The 17,068-nt window shown below is 36.5% G+C and overlaps 1 protein-coding gene across 1 annotated transcript; it reads right to left on the bottom strand.

Moving 5' to 3' along the window:
* Positions 1-1,152: 1,152 nt before the first annotated feature.
* Positions 1,153-16,840, bottom strand: LOC113476123 (desmocollin-1-like). The gene is made up of 11 exons (XM_026841453.1): positions 16,666-16,840; positions 15,300-15,466; positions 13,495-13,629; positions 12,064-12,249; positions 10,333-10,592; positions 9,954-10,096; positions 8,000-8,215; positions 6,142-6,375; positions 3,986-4,107; positions 2,534-2,770; positions 1,153-1,757 (listed from the first exon to the last, which is right to left on the bottom strand). Exons 1-11 carry the CDS (start codon positions 16,838-16,840, stop codon positions 1,560-1,562), a joined length of 2,073 nt encoding a protein of 690 aa, XP_026697254.1. The 3' UTR covers positions 1,153-1,559.
* Positions 16,841-17,068: the final 228 nt, after the last annotated feature.

Genomic DNA, 17,068 nt, shown 5'->3' on the forward strand with positions numbered 1-17,068 from the left:
CTGCAATCACTGGAAGTCAGCAACAGCTGTGCACTGAAATTTGGAGCAATGTAACTCTTTGTTTTTACTGATAATTCCTTTTGCAGATCATTAGCTATAGTAAATTTTAAAAAATATCCCCCTAAGGCATATGTTCACAGAGCAAATCCTAAAAGCAGAATTATAGCAACAAAAGTAAGTAATTGCACAAGCTTATCTTTCTCATAGGCAGGAAGATGTTCTTTCACAGCGCAAGAGAATTTCCAGAGTGCAGAGGACAGATTACTTAACCAGGAGTGCAAATATTAAGAACATATAAAACCTGGGAAGCAGAGGCTGAATTCCAGAAATAGCTTATGGCAGCATTTAGGTCTCACTACTGTCATCTGCCAAAGGTATTTCAGACTTGTGTGTGTATATATATATATATATATAATGTATATGTATAATTAATCTAGTAAAATAATAAACAGGATTCAGGTGATTTCTGACAGAGATCTGTGTAAATGTTTACCTCTACAATCACCACATAATACACCCAAAACAATTTATCCGAGTGTAATTTTGCACCTCAAATAAATTTATTTTTAACACACATTATTAATGTAGTGTATGCTCAATCCATTTGAGCTGTATCTTCTGTTAAGTTATACTTACAGAAAGAAACACTTTAATGAAGTCCATAACAAGGCAAATAAAAAACGTATTGGCAGCTACACTAGACAAAACTCTTGCCAATGTTCATCATTTCTGCAATGATACTATGTCAAAACTCACAAGAAACCGAGGTACAAACATATCAAGTAAACATGAGTTTTCTCTTGCATTCATTTGAAGTACGATAGTTACCCCTATTTCCTGATTTTTTATTTTTTTAATCTGTTATTTCCTTAAAAGAAAAATACATACCCGCATACAATGCTGATACCCTATGTGGTGATGCCATAAATCCCTTAGGATAGCAAGTTTGATGGGTGGTAACCCATTAGGAGAAAAATATATTTTTTAATATTTTACATATATACAATATATATATATTCAATTTTCAATCAAAATATAAAGTTTTCTAATGTATTCATCAGTATTTTTATGTGACAAAAAGGTATTTTGTATCTCAGTTCATAAGTTAAAAATTAACACGGCATTTGATATTCACCAGTAATGTTTTTTGGTTTATTTCTACAGAATTCAAAGAAAACAAAGAAACAGTGAATTAAAAAGCTTTCCTTCTCCAAAGCCAAATACAGTAACATTTTGAAGCTGAATAATTAAAAGGACAACACCAGGTTTTGCATTGTTAAGTAATCACAAAGAATAGGAAATGTAATCTAAGTAGAAACTAGTATTACTATATTAACATAGTCTAAAGAAAAAATATTTTGAATTCCTTATTTTTGATGGAATGTGTCTAGCAGAGATTTAAAAAAAGTTGTAATTTTAAAGTAAGAGTTACTTACACTCTCACCTGTCTATATTAACTTTGATAAACCTCTCCCCCCCTCAATTCCAAAATACCTAATATTGCAGAAGTATGGCAGCCACTTATTTACAGGTTTTTTTCAACACCGTGAAAGGCACATTTATCTTTTTACGCAAGTTTCTGCTAATGTCCTAAACTTGGGTTCCAGCTGATCTAAGAAGTCAAGTGCTTCTTCTTCATGCTGATCACTGCAGCAGCCTACAGAGCCAGCCAAGGATCCTTTTCCTTCATAGTTATATGAAAGGAGATAATCTTCAGAATGCTTCTGTTCTTCATCCTGTCTGCATAGATGCACCTTCTGCATAGGAAGAGAACACACCTTATTATTTTCTTAAATTGTTATCCTAAACATATTACATAAAAATAATTTCTTTTGATTTACCTTTCATTGATTAATTTTTAATCAGAGTGTGTCCTCTAATGGATTCCTACATACAAAAAATGCACATGATTGGTCTATATCATTAAGACTACAAAATATAAGTATTTATTAGAGAAATAATTTCTACTAATCATATATGTAACAACAAAAGAGGAAGAACCTGTTTAAATAACCTGTCAGGCAACTAAAATCCACTTGAAATTAGAAGACTGATTTACACATAACTAGTTAGGCAAGTAGTGAGAGTTTTTGATCTCCAAAGCATGAAGTAACTACATTTCTAATGCTGTACATTCATTCCTGTACCATTGCTAAGGTAAGTATTGTGTTTAAATTAGTACAACGCAAGCTGTTAGAATAAAAGCAGAGAGTCCCAGAAAAATTCACAAAAGCTTGAGTAATTATTCTGAGTGAGTAAATATTATAAATGAAAAATAGCATACTGCCTAAACTTTAAGCCAAGAAAAGAAAGAGTTATTTATATTTATGTCTAAAATAGGTAAAGGATGAGTTTTTCAAAGGGCAATATTCCAAAGGATATTCAGGGAAGCAATGGAGAGGAAAACCAAGCCAAAACCAAAACCAGACAGCCACCTTTCTAGCACAAATACATGTTCTCCTTGAAAAGTCGGTATATATTTACCATAACCTATGCTCAAAAAACCCCCAAAATCCAGTTTCAGAATACTTACTTCACCTAAACGAGGATGTGTGAAATTATGCCATTCTGAGTAGGAGTATCTACACGTATCCATCATAGGCTGTCCTCCTCCTTCTTTAACTGATCCCAGAGTCTGATGTCCACCTCCCTTCACTGATTCCAAGGTATGTCCTCTTCCTTTTACCATTTCAAATGTTTGTTGATCTCCTGTTTTTATTCCATATCCTCCTTGATCACTTGTATTTTGTAGAGGAATTATATTGTGATCCTAAAAAAAAGATGCAGTAGTGTGGATACCTTTACTTTTTTCTTTTTTTTTTACTTTTTTTAAATTCAAAGGATGAAACAGCAATCAGGAACTGTCAGTACTGAAAACTGGTAAGTCTCCAGCTTTGCACTGTGATATTTTGAACAAAAAGCTATCCTTAGTACTTATTGCATAAAGATCAATAAGTGGTCTTTGGAAAGGATAATATGACAAGGGGGAAAAAATTAACCGACATTTAAATGTGATACGAGATCCAAAACCTGAATCTTTACTCCAGTTAAAGCTGTACTGTAATCTATATGCTAGTTTCTTAAATTATCATGTAAAAATAATGTTTGGTTTTCAAAGTCAACAACCTGTAACCCATTAAGCTAGACACACAGTCATATGCATAAATTTCATTCTGTTTCATAACACATTGTCTGTATACTGGGTGAAATATGGAAAAACTAGTATGGGGTTACAAAGTAAATGTTTCATAGCCAGTGAGAAATTTGACACTTGTCACCATTAGGGTTTCCTAGTTTTCAGTGTGAAGTAAACTCAATGGTTTTTAAACTAATCTTTTCTCAGGGAGGGCAAAGCCAGGTGGTGGGGGACAGAGGAGAAGGGGAAGAGTCTGAAGAACTAAATCCTTGTGTATGCGCAGTCCTGGGCTGGACTACGTTCATGGTAGACTGAATCTTAAAAAAAAGCAAGAATATGTGTCATGAACATGGACTGTTCAATCATCTCCATTGGCTCAAAAATCAACTGTATTTGGGGTCATTTTTCAGGGGAAGGGCAGAAATTGCACCTGTAATTTACCATTAAAATCTTCTAAATCTAAAAGTCCTTCTCCAAAGAAGAGCAATAATGTTTTCCCATAAACACACATTCAACATAGACAAAATAGTAAATTTCAATCTAATCTCATCATTGAAAATGACTGAAGTCATTAAAATGTTCACCTGAAAGTTCCAGTCAAACTATTAAATTCTGAAAGAATTATAAGCATCCAGACTAACAACTACAGGGTATGTTTAAACATATATGGTACTACCAACTCTGCCTAAAGTAAGAATTTTCAAATTCTTGTTAAATAGCAAAGCATATCTAATCATCTCTGCATTTATTACTTATTTCCTTTACCAAATCACTTGCAGGTGGTCCTGTTCTCAGTGCCATGCATATCTTAATTATATGTTTCTACATTGAAGTAAATAGATAACTTACCATCACTTCTTCTCCTGGAGCTTCTGTATTTGAAATTATTAAATTGTGATTGGCACAATCATCAGTCACATGCCTGTGCATTACCCCAGAGCCACAGCAGCCACAAATTGTGATCAGAATTACTAAGGAAAGGAAATAAATGAGAAAGATACTATGAACTTTACCTCATAATGGTATCTACTTCTGTTCTGTAATGAATTTTGTTGTATTACCCATTTTAAATGCCTAAGCATCAAGTATGGTTTAAATAAAAGAATTTTTCCAAAATGCCCATACTCCAAACTGTACATAGATACATTTTTTTCAAACAGTACATGGAGTTTTCACTATACTGTCAAGTTATTTCATTCTTCTAAAACACATCTTGGTTTCCCCAAAAAGAAATGCAAGCAAACTTTATGAAAACACTGTGACTGTAGATTTCACAGTAATAAAAATAAATTACTAAATCCAGGTGAAAAAAAATCATGTTATATGCCTGCAACAAGGTTGTTCAAAAGACTTTTTCATGTATAAATATGCAGATGTCAAATTATATCATAAGGAACTAACAGGCAAGCTAAAAGTCCCAATACCAGAAGCTTCTGTTTCACAAAAAAAGCTGAGCAGAACCCTGGAGGACTTCAAGCATTATATTAACAGAACAACCTTACTTAATTCCTTATATTCAGCTTATTCCTCCTATACTACTACTTTGTGTTGTCTCCTCCTATAATCTGACTCTGTGCTGTCACAGAGACTCAGCCAGAAATTACTTTATATAAAAGAATCATGAGCAGCTAACACCTTTCCTAAACAAAGTACTAAACGTTTCATTCAGAGAACTACTTTTCCTTCTCTTTTCAAGTTGATAGCTCAAAAATAAAGAAGCCCACAAGAAACAGAACAGTTCTGCCTAACTGCCCACTGAGCAATCTGATCTCTGAACACATAAACCTCTGTGGCCAAGAGTCACTTTCAAGTTCATTTAGCTTCTGCCAGCTATCAGTTGTCAGCAAGGTCTGCATCAGTGGTTCTGGCAGGTTGCCTCCTGATGCTGACAGATGGAAACAAGACATCCATGACAGCACTCGGCAGAGGATACACAGGGTAAAACCTAGCCACAATAAAATAATGGGTCTCTCTGGAAGGGATGCAGTCAAGGGATAGTGACAAAAACCTATCAGACATTTCACACAGTCCCCCTACTGAGCATCCCCACATCTGTAAGTTCCACCTCTGGGCTATATGACAAATTCAGGCACCTGCCCTGTTTAGATAAAACACGGATCTATCTAATCTTCAAAACATGTGTAGGTCCCAGTGTTCTATCTACCTTAGTTAGAACAGCTGGCTGAGATTAAACAGGGACAAGACAGGATGATCATTACCATAAAAAATGGACAAGAAATGGAAAAAAAAAAAACCAACAAAACTCTGAAGCACTTGTTAATGTAGCATGTCCACTGCTGTTTTTTAAAGATGTTATTAGTCAGACTATGTCTGATTCTGGTAAAAAAAATTAGCTGGCTTTGCTATTACATATCACTGTCACCGCCTCACTGGTTAACAGCAATATTAACCTGCTAAGAATCTGTTAGTCTTTGGGCAACTCCCAGTAACACCACGTGTATTCAAGGGTTTGGTCTGTCGTGGAAGTACCCAACCTGTCCTTCAATGTTATGCTGGCTCTTGTAAAATCCAGTGTTTCAGATACTCCGTGTTTTAATCCATGATACAACAAAGGTCACAAAAAGCTCTAGGAAATTCATTTTCTACACACAGAGAAGTGCATCCCAAACCCAGCACTAAACTCACAAACTTTGCTGTACGCGCCTCAGGACAAGATCTGGTAAGCACTACAAATCCCACCCTCTTTTGGTCCAAGTGCTGACTGCAGGTGTTTTGGCCTTGCTAACATGAACACACACACATCTTACATAAAATGTACTTAAAAGAATAAACAAAACTGCACACACAGTAACTAGACGATGAGAGCAAGAAGTCTGTGATACCGATACAAACAGAGCAGGTACAATAAATCAGCAATGAGGGGTATACAACTAACTAAATAAAAAAAGAAATGTTTATATCAAGTTTGAATCAGGCTCTCACAGGTAATTTTAAAATTAATTGCCTTGCACTTCACGTTAAAGAAAAAACACAAGTGTACTTACGCAGCAATAATAGTGATCCTAAGATCATTGCAAGGATGGCCCACACACCAAGAGTAACATTTCCGCCAGAAAGTAAACGGGTCCTGCCATTGCATTCAGTTGGAGTAACACAATCACAGAGGTTAACTGTTATGTGGTTCTCTCCCACCTTTCCTCCGTTGTCAGTGACACTTACAGGAATATTGTATATTCCAAATGGAATATCATCCTTTGGTGAAAGATACACAGAATTATCTGTAAAAAAAAAAGACAAAACCAGATCTAGTGTTAACAATACCTGAAACTTTGTTGTCACAAATGAGACTATAATGACAATCTTCCCTTCCCTTACACCTATATTGCTACCAGATCCACATTAGCTAGTTTAAACTAGCTTAAATTGTTGACACAAAACTACATCTTGGAAGGATTTATACTTTCAGCACCTTTTAAATGTTAAAATTGAAGAAGCAAACCCTATACAGCCTTCTGACAACATACAATTTGAAACTGTGAAGTTGATTCAGCTCATCATAGTAAATGACACTACTCGGGCTTATAGTAAAGACTATCAACTGAACTGAAATCTGTTAGAAGGACTTCTGGTAGTGTGACTGGAATAATTAAACATAAACTTAATTTATACCTCTTCCTTAATTTAGTTCTATTGCTACATTCAGTGGAAAAGGCTATATCCAGTGGGAAGTAAAATCTGTTTAGTCTGCTGACCTGCTTAGTGGCAATGATTAGTGACCACATGTTTTAAAGGGCGAAAGAAACCATTTGTAAAAAGTATGTACAAAAGTGTCTATATTGTACATAATGGTTACTTTCTGATGAGGTATATAAAACTACATGTACCACCTAAAATGTTTTTTCAATTTGCCTAATAGAAACTTCGAAACTCTTAGATGTTTCTGCTCTCAGATTTTACTGGCTTTTGCCTTTCGTTACCAAATGTTTCACAGAACACTTCAGAATCAGACCCTTTTCAGGATAATTCATGACAACATAGTAGCAAATGCATGTGCTGCTCTTATCCTAGGGCACCCATCAGGAAGCCATCATCAGCTATAAATTTTTGATTCAGCAAATTTCTGGAAACAGTGATTCCTTTCATAATAAATTGTTCATCTACTTCTATCAAAATTATAAAAATTAACGTAAATTTATTAAGGGAGATAGTAATGTTTCCTTTCTCCCTGATCAGCTTTACCAAAAACATGCTGGCTGACAGCAGTACTAAGAAAAACAACTGTCAGAATTTTTTTAGTCAGCTTCTAATCAATTTCAGGTCAAGTTTCAGTTTTCTAGTTCTCCACCATAATAGCAGCCTAAGAAAAGTTGTATTTTAATTTGGGGTATTAGCCATTTCATTCTTAAATTCCTTATGAGTTATGAATGCATACTTCCTTTTCCAGAGGTGTTGATGCAAGGCATCACATAAGTTTTTGTTCTCCCACCTGATCTTTTTGCATCATAATTACAGACAACAGCTGACTGCTGACCCAAGGATGCTGGGACAGATTCTTGTTTATGCTTTAAGAGGCAGAATATAATATCCTCCTCCTTCCCTTTGTGATGCCAACAGTGTCACCTTCTTAACTTCTGAAAACTGTTTCAAACTCAGGACAATTATGATAAAGAATACTTTAGCTATTTCCCTTTTATTTCTGGCATATTCTTGATCTCCTGTAAGGCAAATGAAACTGAGGAACTGCTAGAGATCATCAGGGCTACCTTGTTAGCCCCACTGACTACGCTAATTCCAAACACACATTAATTCAATCTATTCTTACAGTCCAGCCAAGGGAGATGTAGCAAAGCCTCCTCCGGCAACCTACAGCTAAGTGAGGAGGAGGAAGAAGTCTTTACATACCGTTGTGTCGAGTTATCTTCCACATGGAAGCCAAGTTACGGTCAGTTATGTGATATACGAAGGGTGTGCTGTAAGGAGACTCATCACCATCCTGTGCAGTAAGGCAGATCGGTTTTCTGTCTCTGCACATTATATACTCAGTTTTAGCGATTCGTGGGTAATTCTTATTCCCAGGCTGGATGAAAACTTGGATTGTTCCAGTGCCTGTTTTGCCATCTATGAGATAAAACATAACTACTTTTAGCACTTACTTCTAACATTCATATATTTATCTCTCCTCCAAACTTTCACAATGAAATATCTATCATCAACTGTAATATCCAAGTTTAGAAGTAAGGTGGAAAGCAGCTGCTGATTTAGCCAAAAAGAGAGAGGGACTTCTCACAGCTTTCTCTTGGCTGCTTCTCTTTGCTCAGCTGGTTGCAGAGTAGATCAACAGTTCCCAAAGCACCATATTCTGCACATGCAGACAATGTACTGTTGAGCCTGTGTATCTGTGTGGCAACAGACACTGTTCTAAAAGGAGGATGACTGGAGAAAGAGCCCATAAATCAGCGGTAAAGGACGGTAAGTCAAAGTGAGAATCAAAAGCAGAAAATACAGGTCTCCAGCCTTTTTACTTTTGGAAGGAGAAAATAAATTACACTTTCCCTTCCCTCACTTCCCTGGGAACACAAACATTTTCAGAAACAGTGGGCTCTTCTGCCCTCTTCCCTCTGAGTCATCATGCGGTAGCAGGATTCAGCAGTGACACATACTACATCAAAGTCTACATGCAAGAAGTGAATGAGCTCTCCCCCCTAATTACATTTTTTTCCAACGTAGGAATAGTCAATGTTTGTATACACATTCTAGTGAAATTACACCAAGTTTACTTTTTAAAACTTTCTCTAGAGACACCTAATTGCAGATGCATATATCATATCTAATTTATATGCAACAGAAGTTCTAAACAATTTAAATATAATTTACATTTAATTTTAATATGCAAGCTTTGGACAGAGTTAGAATTTTTAGCTGTAAAGCAATTTGCAAAGGTCTGCTCTTTACTCACACTGATGTTTAAGTACATAAGGCTCAGACTAAATCCTGCCATTGGATTTATAAAGGCAGTCCATTTTTCCTTTCTAATGTAAGATATGTAATTTATAATGAAAAGTGTGACCTATAAGCCTGACATTTTTCTTTGATAATCCATTTGCTAACATTTAGCAATTGGGAAGTGAAAGGTGTATTTAATTTTGTTGGTTAGATGATGTTGAGGCAAAACTGTGTCTTTTCCTACAATAAATGCATATACCCAAATTAATCAAAAAGAATAGATTATTATTCAGTTTAAATCAGAACCAAAACTTGGTTTAGAATGAGAATCTGTGTGTACAACCTTTCCAAGAACAATTTGTAAGTGCTCATCACCTGAGCAATACAGGGTGTGAACCCAGACGACTGAGAATGAGCGAGTGCAAAAGCAAACAACAATGAATACCGTTATTCTTAGAACTCCTTTTAAATTAAGAATGTCTAAAAGCAAGATGCCAAGAAGTCAAACAGAGGAGAAAACAGTTTAAGAGTTTCAAGATCAACAAGGTTTTCTACAAAAAGTTTTCTTTCTCGGATTTCCCTGTTGTAAACATCACTGCTGCCATGTGCTATCACTTTAAAAAGTCAGGAAATAAAAGGAATGCAGTACACAGTAGAATCTTCCAATTTAAACTTAACAGAGGATCTTAAATGGGAGTAGATAAATTCTGAAAACATTGAGAACTTGCATCTCTTTCTTAAATGCTTTTCCTGCTATATAGTATTCTCTCAGCATTTGATAGAGCTATCCCAAAGACAAGACAATGGACTAGGTGAGCCTCTGGTCTGAACCAGTGTAGCTTTCCCCCCACTAAATTTGCACGTAAACATCTGTTATAAACCACTAAGAATACTCACAACATTTAGTACTCACTTCTGTCTATTGCGAGGACTGAGATATCACATTGACCTTGTCTCATTTCTGGTACATCTCGGTCCAAGACTTTAACGGTTCTGATTTCACCTGAATTTTCATCTATGCTGATCCAATTACATTGTCCAGGTGGTATCCGGTAGCTGTTAAGAATAATTTGTTTGTTTAGTTAAAGATCTCAAGTATACACACACACGTATATGTACATACATATGCATACCTATACAGATACATGTATTCATATACACTTATGTGCGCGCACACACACACACACACACACACACACACACATACACACAGCATCCACAACTATTTCACCTTTCCCCTGTCCCACCCATGCTGCGCTCCAAATAAACTAGTAGGTAACACTGTTTCATACCTTATGCCTTCACTATTTCCAGTTTCTGGATCTTCTGCTACGTATCTCCCAATACTCGTGCCAATCTCCTCACACTCTTTAACATCTAGGCGTAACTGGCAGGGTTTAAACACTGGTCCCTCGTCCACATCCAGGACATGCACTGTAACAGAGCTGGTGCTCTGGGAAAGTTGTTGCGAATGTGGTGCCAGCATGTAGGGTGCCTCGTTGTTGACTGCAATCACAAGGACCCTTTGCTTGGCACTTTCATAGTCCAGTCCCTGTAACAAAGATGGACTTTGTTAACCAAAGATGGACAAAGATTGTTTTTTTTTCCTTCAAACCAACACAAAACTTGATATTGTTTTCACTGCCCAATTATTAAATAGACAAAACTGTACCACATCTATTTATAAAAGATGACAGCTATCCTTCTGGAACACCCAGCTTGAGACACAGTAAAAGGACACAATTTAAAAATAGAAAGTTAAGTTCTAAGTTAGCCAAAGGAAAAGAACCTGAGGAACTAACCCTAATAACGTAAGCAGCACCACTGTAAAATTTTAGATAAATACTCTGATAGTCAATTACTAATAGAACTAAGATAGGCATTAAATGTGGTGGGGGATTTTCTCCTCTCGCATCTAGTTGGCCAATATTTCAGGTTATGTGTATTTCCCTTCCAACACAGGTCAATCATACTTCTTGCTAGCACCTGTATTTATTTCCTAGTAAGACTTCATCCATTGCAAATATAGCTGAACTTGTGGGGTTGATCAGTAAATATCTACCATTTATTCTTCAGACAACTTCTCCAAGGTCATGATCTGCACTTAATAGAGCTATTTATATCCTAGTCATAATACTCTCCAGTCTACCACAGCATTACACTAAATATAAGGAATTTCAAATGGATTCAAATACCAAGAAAATAGTTTTAGAAAAAGCTGTAATGATTACCTGCAACCAAAACATAATAGATAAAAAAATCCCCACCAAATTTACCTGGCATCTTGAACCTTATGATTTAAATATTCAAATTTTAATATTAATCTTCTCTGTTCCTTAGAAGTAACCTGTTATTACAGTTTTAACATTACGAAAAAGTGGCATGAAGACGCAAAGGGACATGCTGGAGTACAGATACACTGGCACTTTTACCTCAAATCTGTAAAGTATGGGGTATAACAAGTAACTAAACCAACAGAGTCTTATGTGTATGCAGACTCCCTCATGCCCCAGAAAAGCAAACCAGAAGTCACCATCCTGCAAAATAAAACCTGGAGAGCTTTATGCTGAATTAGTAAGTTTAATTGCCTCCTAGAGAGAGCAAGACTGAAGGAGGTGTTCATCCTTACCCTCCTTTGTACACTCCCGTTTCTGTTAAAAACCCAGCCATGAAGAATTCCCCAGCTACATCCCTAAACCTAAACAATTCCAACTGTGAAACCAGGCAAAAGCACCAAGCTCTTCTGGAATGACAAATCAAAGAGAATTCCTTGAATTCTGCACACAAAAAAAAAACTCGAAGCAATCTGGAAGGTGAGGTTTGTAGGTTATATATCACACGTGAGCCTCATTTGCAGTGCATTATGCAATCTACTCTAGAAGAGAGTTCAGATCAGGAAGAAAGCATGACTTGCCTGAGAGTTACAGATATTCTTTGAATAAAAATGAGTTCTAGATTATTGGTTTTAAAAGCAACACCTGAAGACACCCAAATTTTCCTCTAGCAGTTCCATTTTTACTTACTTTAACAACACACAATATTCCTTCATTTGTGTTTTTGTCTGTTGTAATTTCAAAGGACCGATCATCATTTCCTCTTATAATTTCATACACTGCTCTTGAGCCAGGCGATCCAGGTTCATCAAGATCAACAACAGAGACTCTCAGTATTTCTACATTCACTCTGTTTTCCTCCACTCGTGTTTCATACTTGCAATATCCAAAAGAAAAAAAAAAATCAATTTAAATCAGAGAATATTGTTCCATGATGCAGGACCGAAGAACACTGTAAGTAAGGAAGACTACTTAAACTGAAGGGGTCAATTTACCAAGCTACTGTCATGATTTATTTTGGTTTCATGCATTAGCATATTTTCTCCATTCCTCCATTCCACCCTTACACCCTAAGTGAAACAGTAAATGTTTGCTCCCAGCACCACTGTAACCTCAGCTCCTTCATACACTCAAACTACCACTGACATAATTAAGTCTGGAATTCTTCTTCCAGGAAAGGTAAATTAGCACCATTCCCCTCAGTTACATCAGCTACAGATATTAATTTGCATACAACATGATCAAGCTAAGCATTAGAAAAGGCACTGGAGTAAATTAAATATATATATATATATATATAAACAAACCACATGAAGGGTGAAATATGTCTCTACTTGTATGGCAAAGGATGAAAAGATTTTTCATATTTTTTTATCTTTTTAAAGAGCTGTGTTACTCTGTACAAGCTCAAGAAGAGTAATTCTGAATTAATATTACTGATAGTATTCTACAGTAGTGAATGGAAAGGATAAAGCATGGGTATTCCTCATGGATAATGAATAATTTTTCATAAATTTTGCATTACAAAACGCCATGTGGTGTTTGAGCTGTATACACAGTTATTGAGACATAGGCTCTGTCCCGATGGCTGCAATAAGCAAAGACTTAAGGCTGAGTAACAGCTATTGGTGAACAAGTAGTTTAAATAATACTTCTGTAGAAAAAAAAAAAAAAAAGGAAAAGCATAGAAAATCTTGGTGAAAATCCTTGCATCTACTTCACTGACACTAACATTTTCATTTGCAACATGAAAATAGCCAAAAGTTCATCAAACGGTAATTGAGGTCACAATGCTGCTTAGGAGTGAATCTGTCCCCTACCTGTAAATAGTTAAATCATGGGATTTCTAGGACTATGTATTGCAGCAGAAGTGAATGAATGAGTCATGTCAGCTTTCTCCAAATGGACATAAAGTAAATGACTCAAACCAACTAATATAACAATAGGTCTAATTACCAAACAGCAAAACAACCAACAGGGCATTCTCAAATGTCTATATTGGCATTTACTGTTTCAGGGCACTAAACTTCATATTTGAGTTACTGCCCACCAGGAAAATAGAAAGGGGATAGTTTTGGGGTTTTTTACCTTTTTGCAGACATTTCATTTATGAAGACTTACTTGCATCTGTTTAAAGGATGGTGCATTGTCATTTGTATCTTCGATTCTAATGACAGTCGTTCCTGTAGTGCACAAACCAAAAGGCTGACCTGCCATATCTCTCACTTCAACTAACAAAGTGTAACTGGGTACCAGCTGAAAAGATGAATAAAAGCATACAGAAGTTGGACATATTCTTTTTTTTTAAAACACAGTTACATATAAGAGTAGAAGCTAAATATTTTACTCTTGTTCCCCAACTCTACTCTAAATTCAGTGCTCCCCTACAAACTGAGGCAATTAGCTCTGGGGCTTTTATAGTTTCAAAGGGAAGACAAGTAAAATATTTTTCAGAGGTTAAGCAGCACTAAGTTCAGCATCTGTTAGTAATGTGCATGTGATACCCTGTATCCTGTAATATAGTTTTTCACAGTGTCAGAATTATTTCCCAATACCTGAAGTTTTGGAAGATACAAATGATGCACTTTCATCTGCTATGTCTGCCCTTTGGAGCGGCAGAGCATTCCCTTAGGTTTCCAGCTGGTGAAGTATTTCAGTGCATGTCTTATTTCAGTGAGGATGACCAGAAATAGTGCTGCAATCAGCCTTTGTCTGGGCCATGCATGACAAGACAACACCTGCCATTTGCAGTGTCTCTGGCACACAAGGAGTCAGTTCCCTTATCGGTTCCAAGGTGACCACTGATAAGCAGCCCACTTAAATCCCTGACTTGAGTCACAAGAGCAGAAGGCTTTTTTTAGCCTTATTAATACCTGAACAACCCAGGGAAGAAGGAATGAGGGAGTTGGGGGGACAGGATGACATGACACAACTGAGCACAAAACAAGGGTGTTTGTAAATCAAGACAGTAACTCCAGTTCCGAATGCCTGGAAGTAGCATTAAGTTTTTCAGGTGGAGGAAAGAAATCTTCTGTTCCACTTCATCAGTTTATCTTTAAAAGACAGACAGTGGGCTCATTTTTCAAGCTTTCCTCCCCTCAGTAGTCACTGTGATTGTTTCCTTAGTAGTCATGGAGATGCTCACAGTTGCTGCATTTTTCTCTTGCTAAAAAAGTTGAGCAGTGTACCTGCAAGTGCACAATTTTGCAACACACTGCTAATGCGCATTTTCAGCCATGAAGCAACATAAGTATGCCAGAATATGACTATCTTTATCCTCAAAAATGATGTGCCCATAGCAGTGTTTTTTTTTTCTAGAATTACTGTCTTATGCTAAAAATACTTTGAATTACACATGCCTATCATTTTTTCTAGTGTAAACAATCTCTCATATGACATCTTATCCAAACAAAAACCCCAAATAAAATAAAGACTAAAACCTCCTATCATCTTTACTTGAAAGCTAGCTGGTAAGAATAAATGGTTTGTGCTTTAATTTTAGGAAATGTTATATTAGTGTTTAGGTTTCAGATATTGGAGCTATTTCTGTTCAGTACAGGAAGACTTGACTACTTCCAGAAAAGTTGGTCCATCTTCCCTGAAAGAAGCAAGAAGCAAATGGAGTTTGATTAGGAGGAAACAGTGATTCATGGGATTCATAAAGAGAGAATTTTTCGATCCATAGGTTGCACAGAAGAACAGCAGGAGGTCCCCTGCCAAGATTGGCTAGAAGACGGTAGATCTGTACAGAAACTCTTTGGACCAATTACAGGTCTCTGGAAAGCTTCAGAAGCTTCTTAGAAAGGGAAACAAAAAAAGAGGGCAACAGAAAATATTTATCTGGTGATTCCCACGTTATCAATTCAGAGTTAAGCTGCTATGTGTGTGCACTAGATGTCAGCTAAAGATGCTTCAGGAAAGATCACCTCTCTGTCCAGCTGCGGTAATAATACAGAAATGACACCCGTGTCACCATGTAAAGAAAATGCTGGGGTTACTGGTGGATTTTGTGACACAATGCGGTATTTCAATGTAGTATGCAGAGTATAAGGCTCATCTCTGTCCTCTGCAGTCATTTTTCCAACAATTACACCTGCGAACACAATACAGCAAATTTTAGTTCCAGAAAAAAATCTGTAAATAATCAAAAATTATTTGAATAGGCACTTCATTCTATTTTAGCTACATGAAAATAGCTAGTTTGTCATTCAGCTCTAAACAAAAATAATACTAAAACCACAGTAAATAGTAAAAATACAGTTAAGTGTAAAATTGTCTATTTTAATCCTCTGGCTATTTTTTTTTTCCTTCTTAGAAAAAGTTGTAATTATTACAGCTGTTAAGTAATACTCAGAAGAAATACTAGAAGTTTAGACTTCGATAAGTGTTTTTGACAGCGAGCATCCCAAAGACAGCTGAAGAGGAGTTGCCAGTGGGATAGAGGGAGAGGTTCGGTGCTTTCTGGCATGGTCCAAACTGCAGTACTGCTTGACAAGGAGCACTGCTGTACTTCATTCCTAGAGCCCCTACAGATTTTGGAACTTCTCTTTAGGTGAGTAACCTACCCAGTAAGTAGAGCAGCTCAGAGAAACTGGTGGATTGGGATGAAGGGGAAGAAAGCTTCCTTTTTGTGAAGTAAGTTAGACTTTCTCTACTCTTTACCCCCTAGCCTAGGAGATGGAGCGAGGAATGGCAAACCACAGCTTTTGCATTCCTTATTCTCTGGGGTTCACCCTTCTCCCTGTTTTTATCCTCTTACTAATGGGCAAATCCTTGCCTTTTACAGGTATGGGCAGAAGCAAGACTTTCTCCCCTGCCCCACCCCGCCCCCCCAAAAAAGTCCTACATCTGTTCATCAGCTCGGACAAACACTATAACCTTAGTCAAAGGCATATTACACCTTAGAACACCACTTATTTAGTTGTTTAGGAAAATAATATGTTAAAAACTACTATTCTGTCAATCGAAACATTTTATGGACACGTGATTATGGATAAAATGAAAAGAATAATGTTCTGAAGTTCTTACATCATTTTAGGAATACTGCATCATCTTGGGTTTTAAAAACTTTTTTAAACAACACTTTTCACCATGGTTGAGATGGCAATTTGAGATTTCTAATCATTAAGAAATCTTGAGCTCCTCTTTGCAAATTCAGCCTTTGCTATAAAGAAATACTCCTTAGGAAATCCCTCTGAAATTGATTAAAAGGTAGGATTACACCTAGTCATACTGGTACCTAACTGAGCTGAGTAGTGATAACTGTGTTCACTGATTTAAAACAACTCTTACCAGGTTTGGAATTTTCAGGGACAGAAAATTCAAAAAGGTCCTGTGTAAAATATGGAGCATTATCATTATCATCCTCTATCCTGATTGTATGCACAAGTGGTACCTCTGGTGAATAACCATCTGGAGTGGTTGCAAAGCAAATGATCTGTAAGAGAAATTCAGTAATTCGCTTCATGCTTAAGTAACATGAAGCATTATTACACTTTCAGTTGAATGGAGGAGTCAGTAAAATTAAATACAGTGTGCCAAGCATACCCTTCTCAAGACCAGGCTCTTCAGCCACATGGAAGAAGTGACTGATGTCTTATGACAGCAACACAAAACCTTTAAATGCTTTCCAAGATTTCCCCTTTCTATTCCTCACACTACAAGTATTTGAATCACTGTTCCCCCCCCCCCCCCC

This window comes from Athene cunicularia (genome assembly GCF_003259725.1).
Source record: "Athene cunicularia isolate RWA chromosome 2 unlocalized genomic scaffold, athCun1 chr2_part1, whole genome shotgun sequence".
Classification (NCBI taxonomy): domain Eukaryota; kingdom Metazoa; phylum Chordata; class Aves; order Strigiformes; family Strigidae; genus Athene; species Athene cunicularia.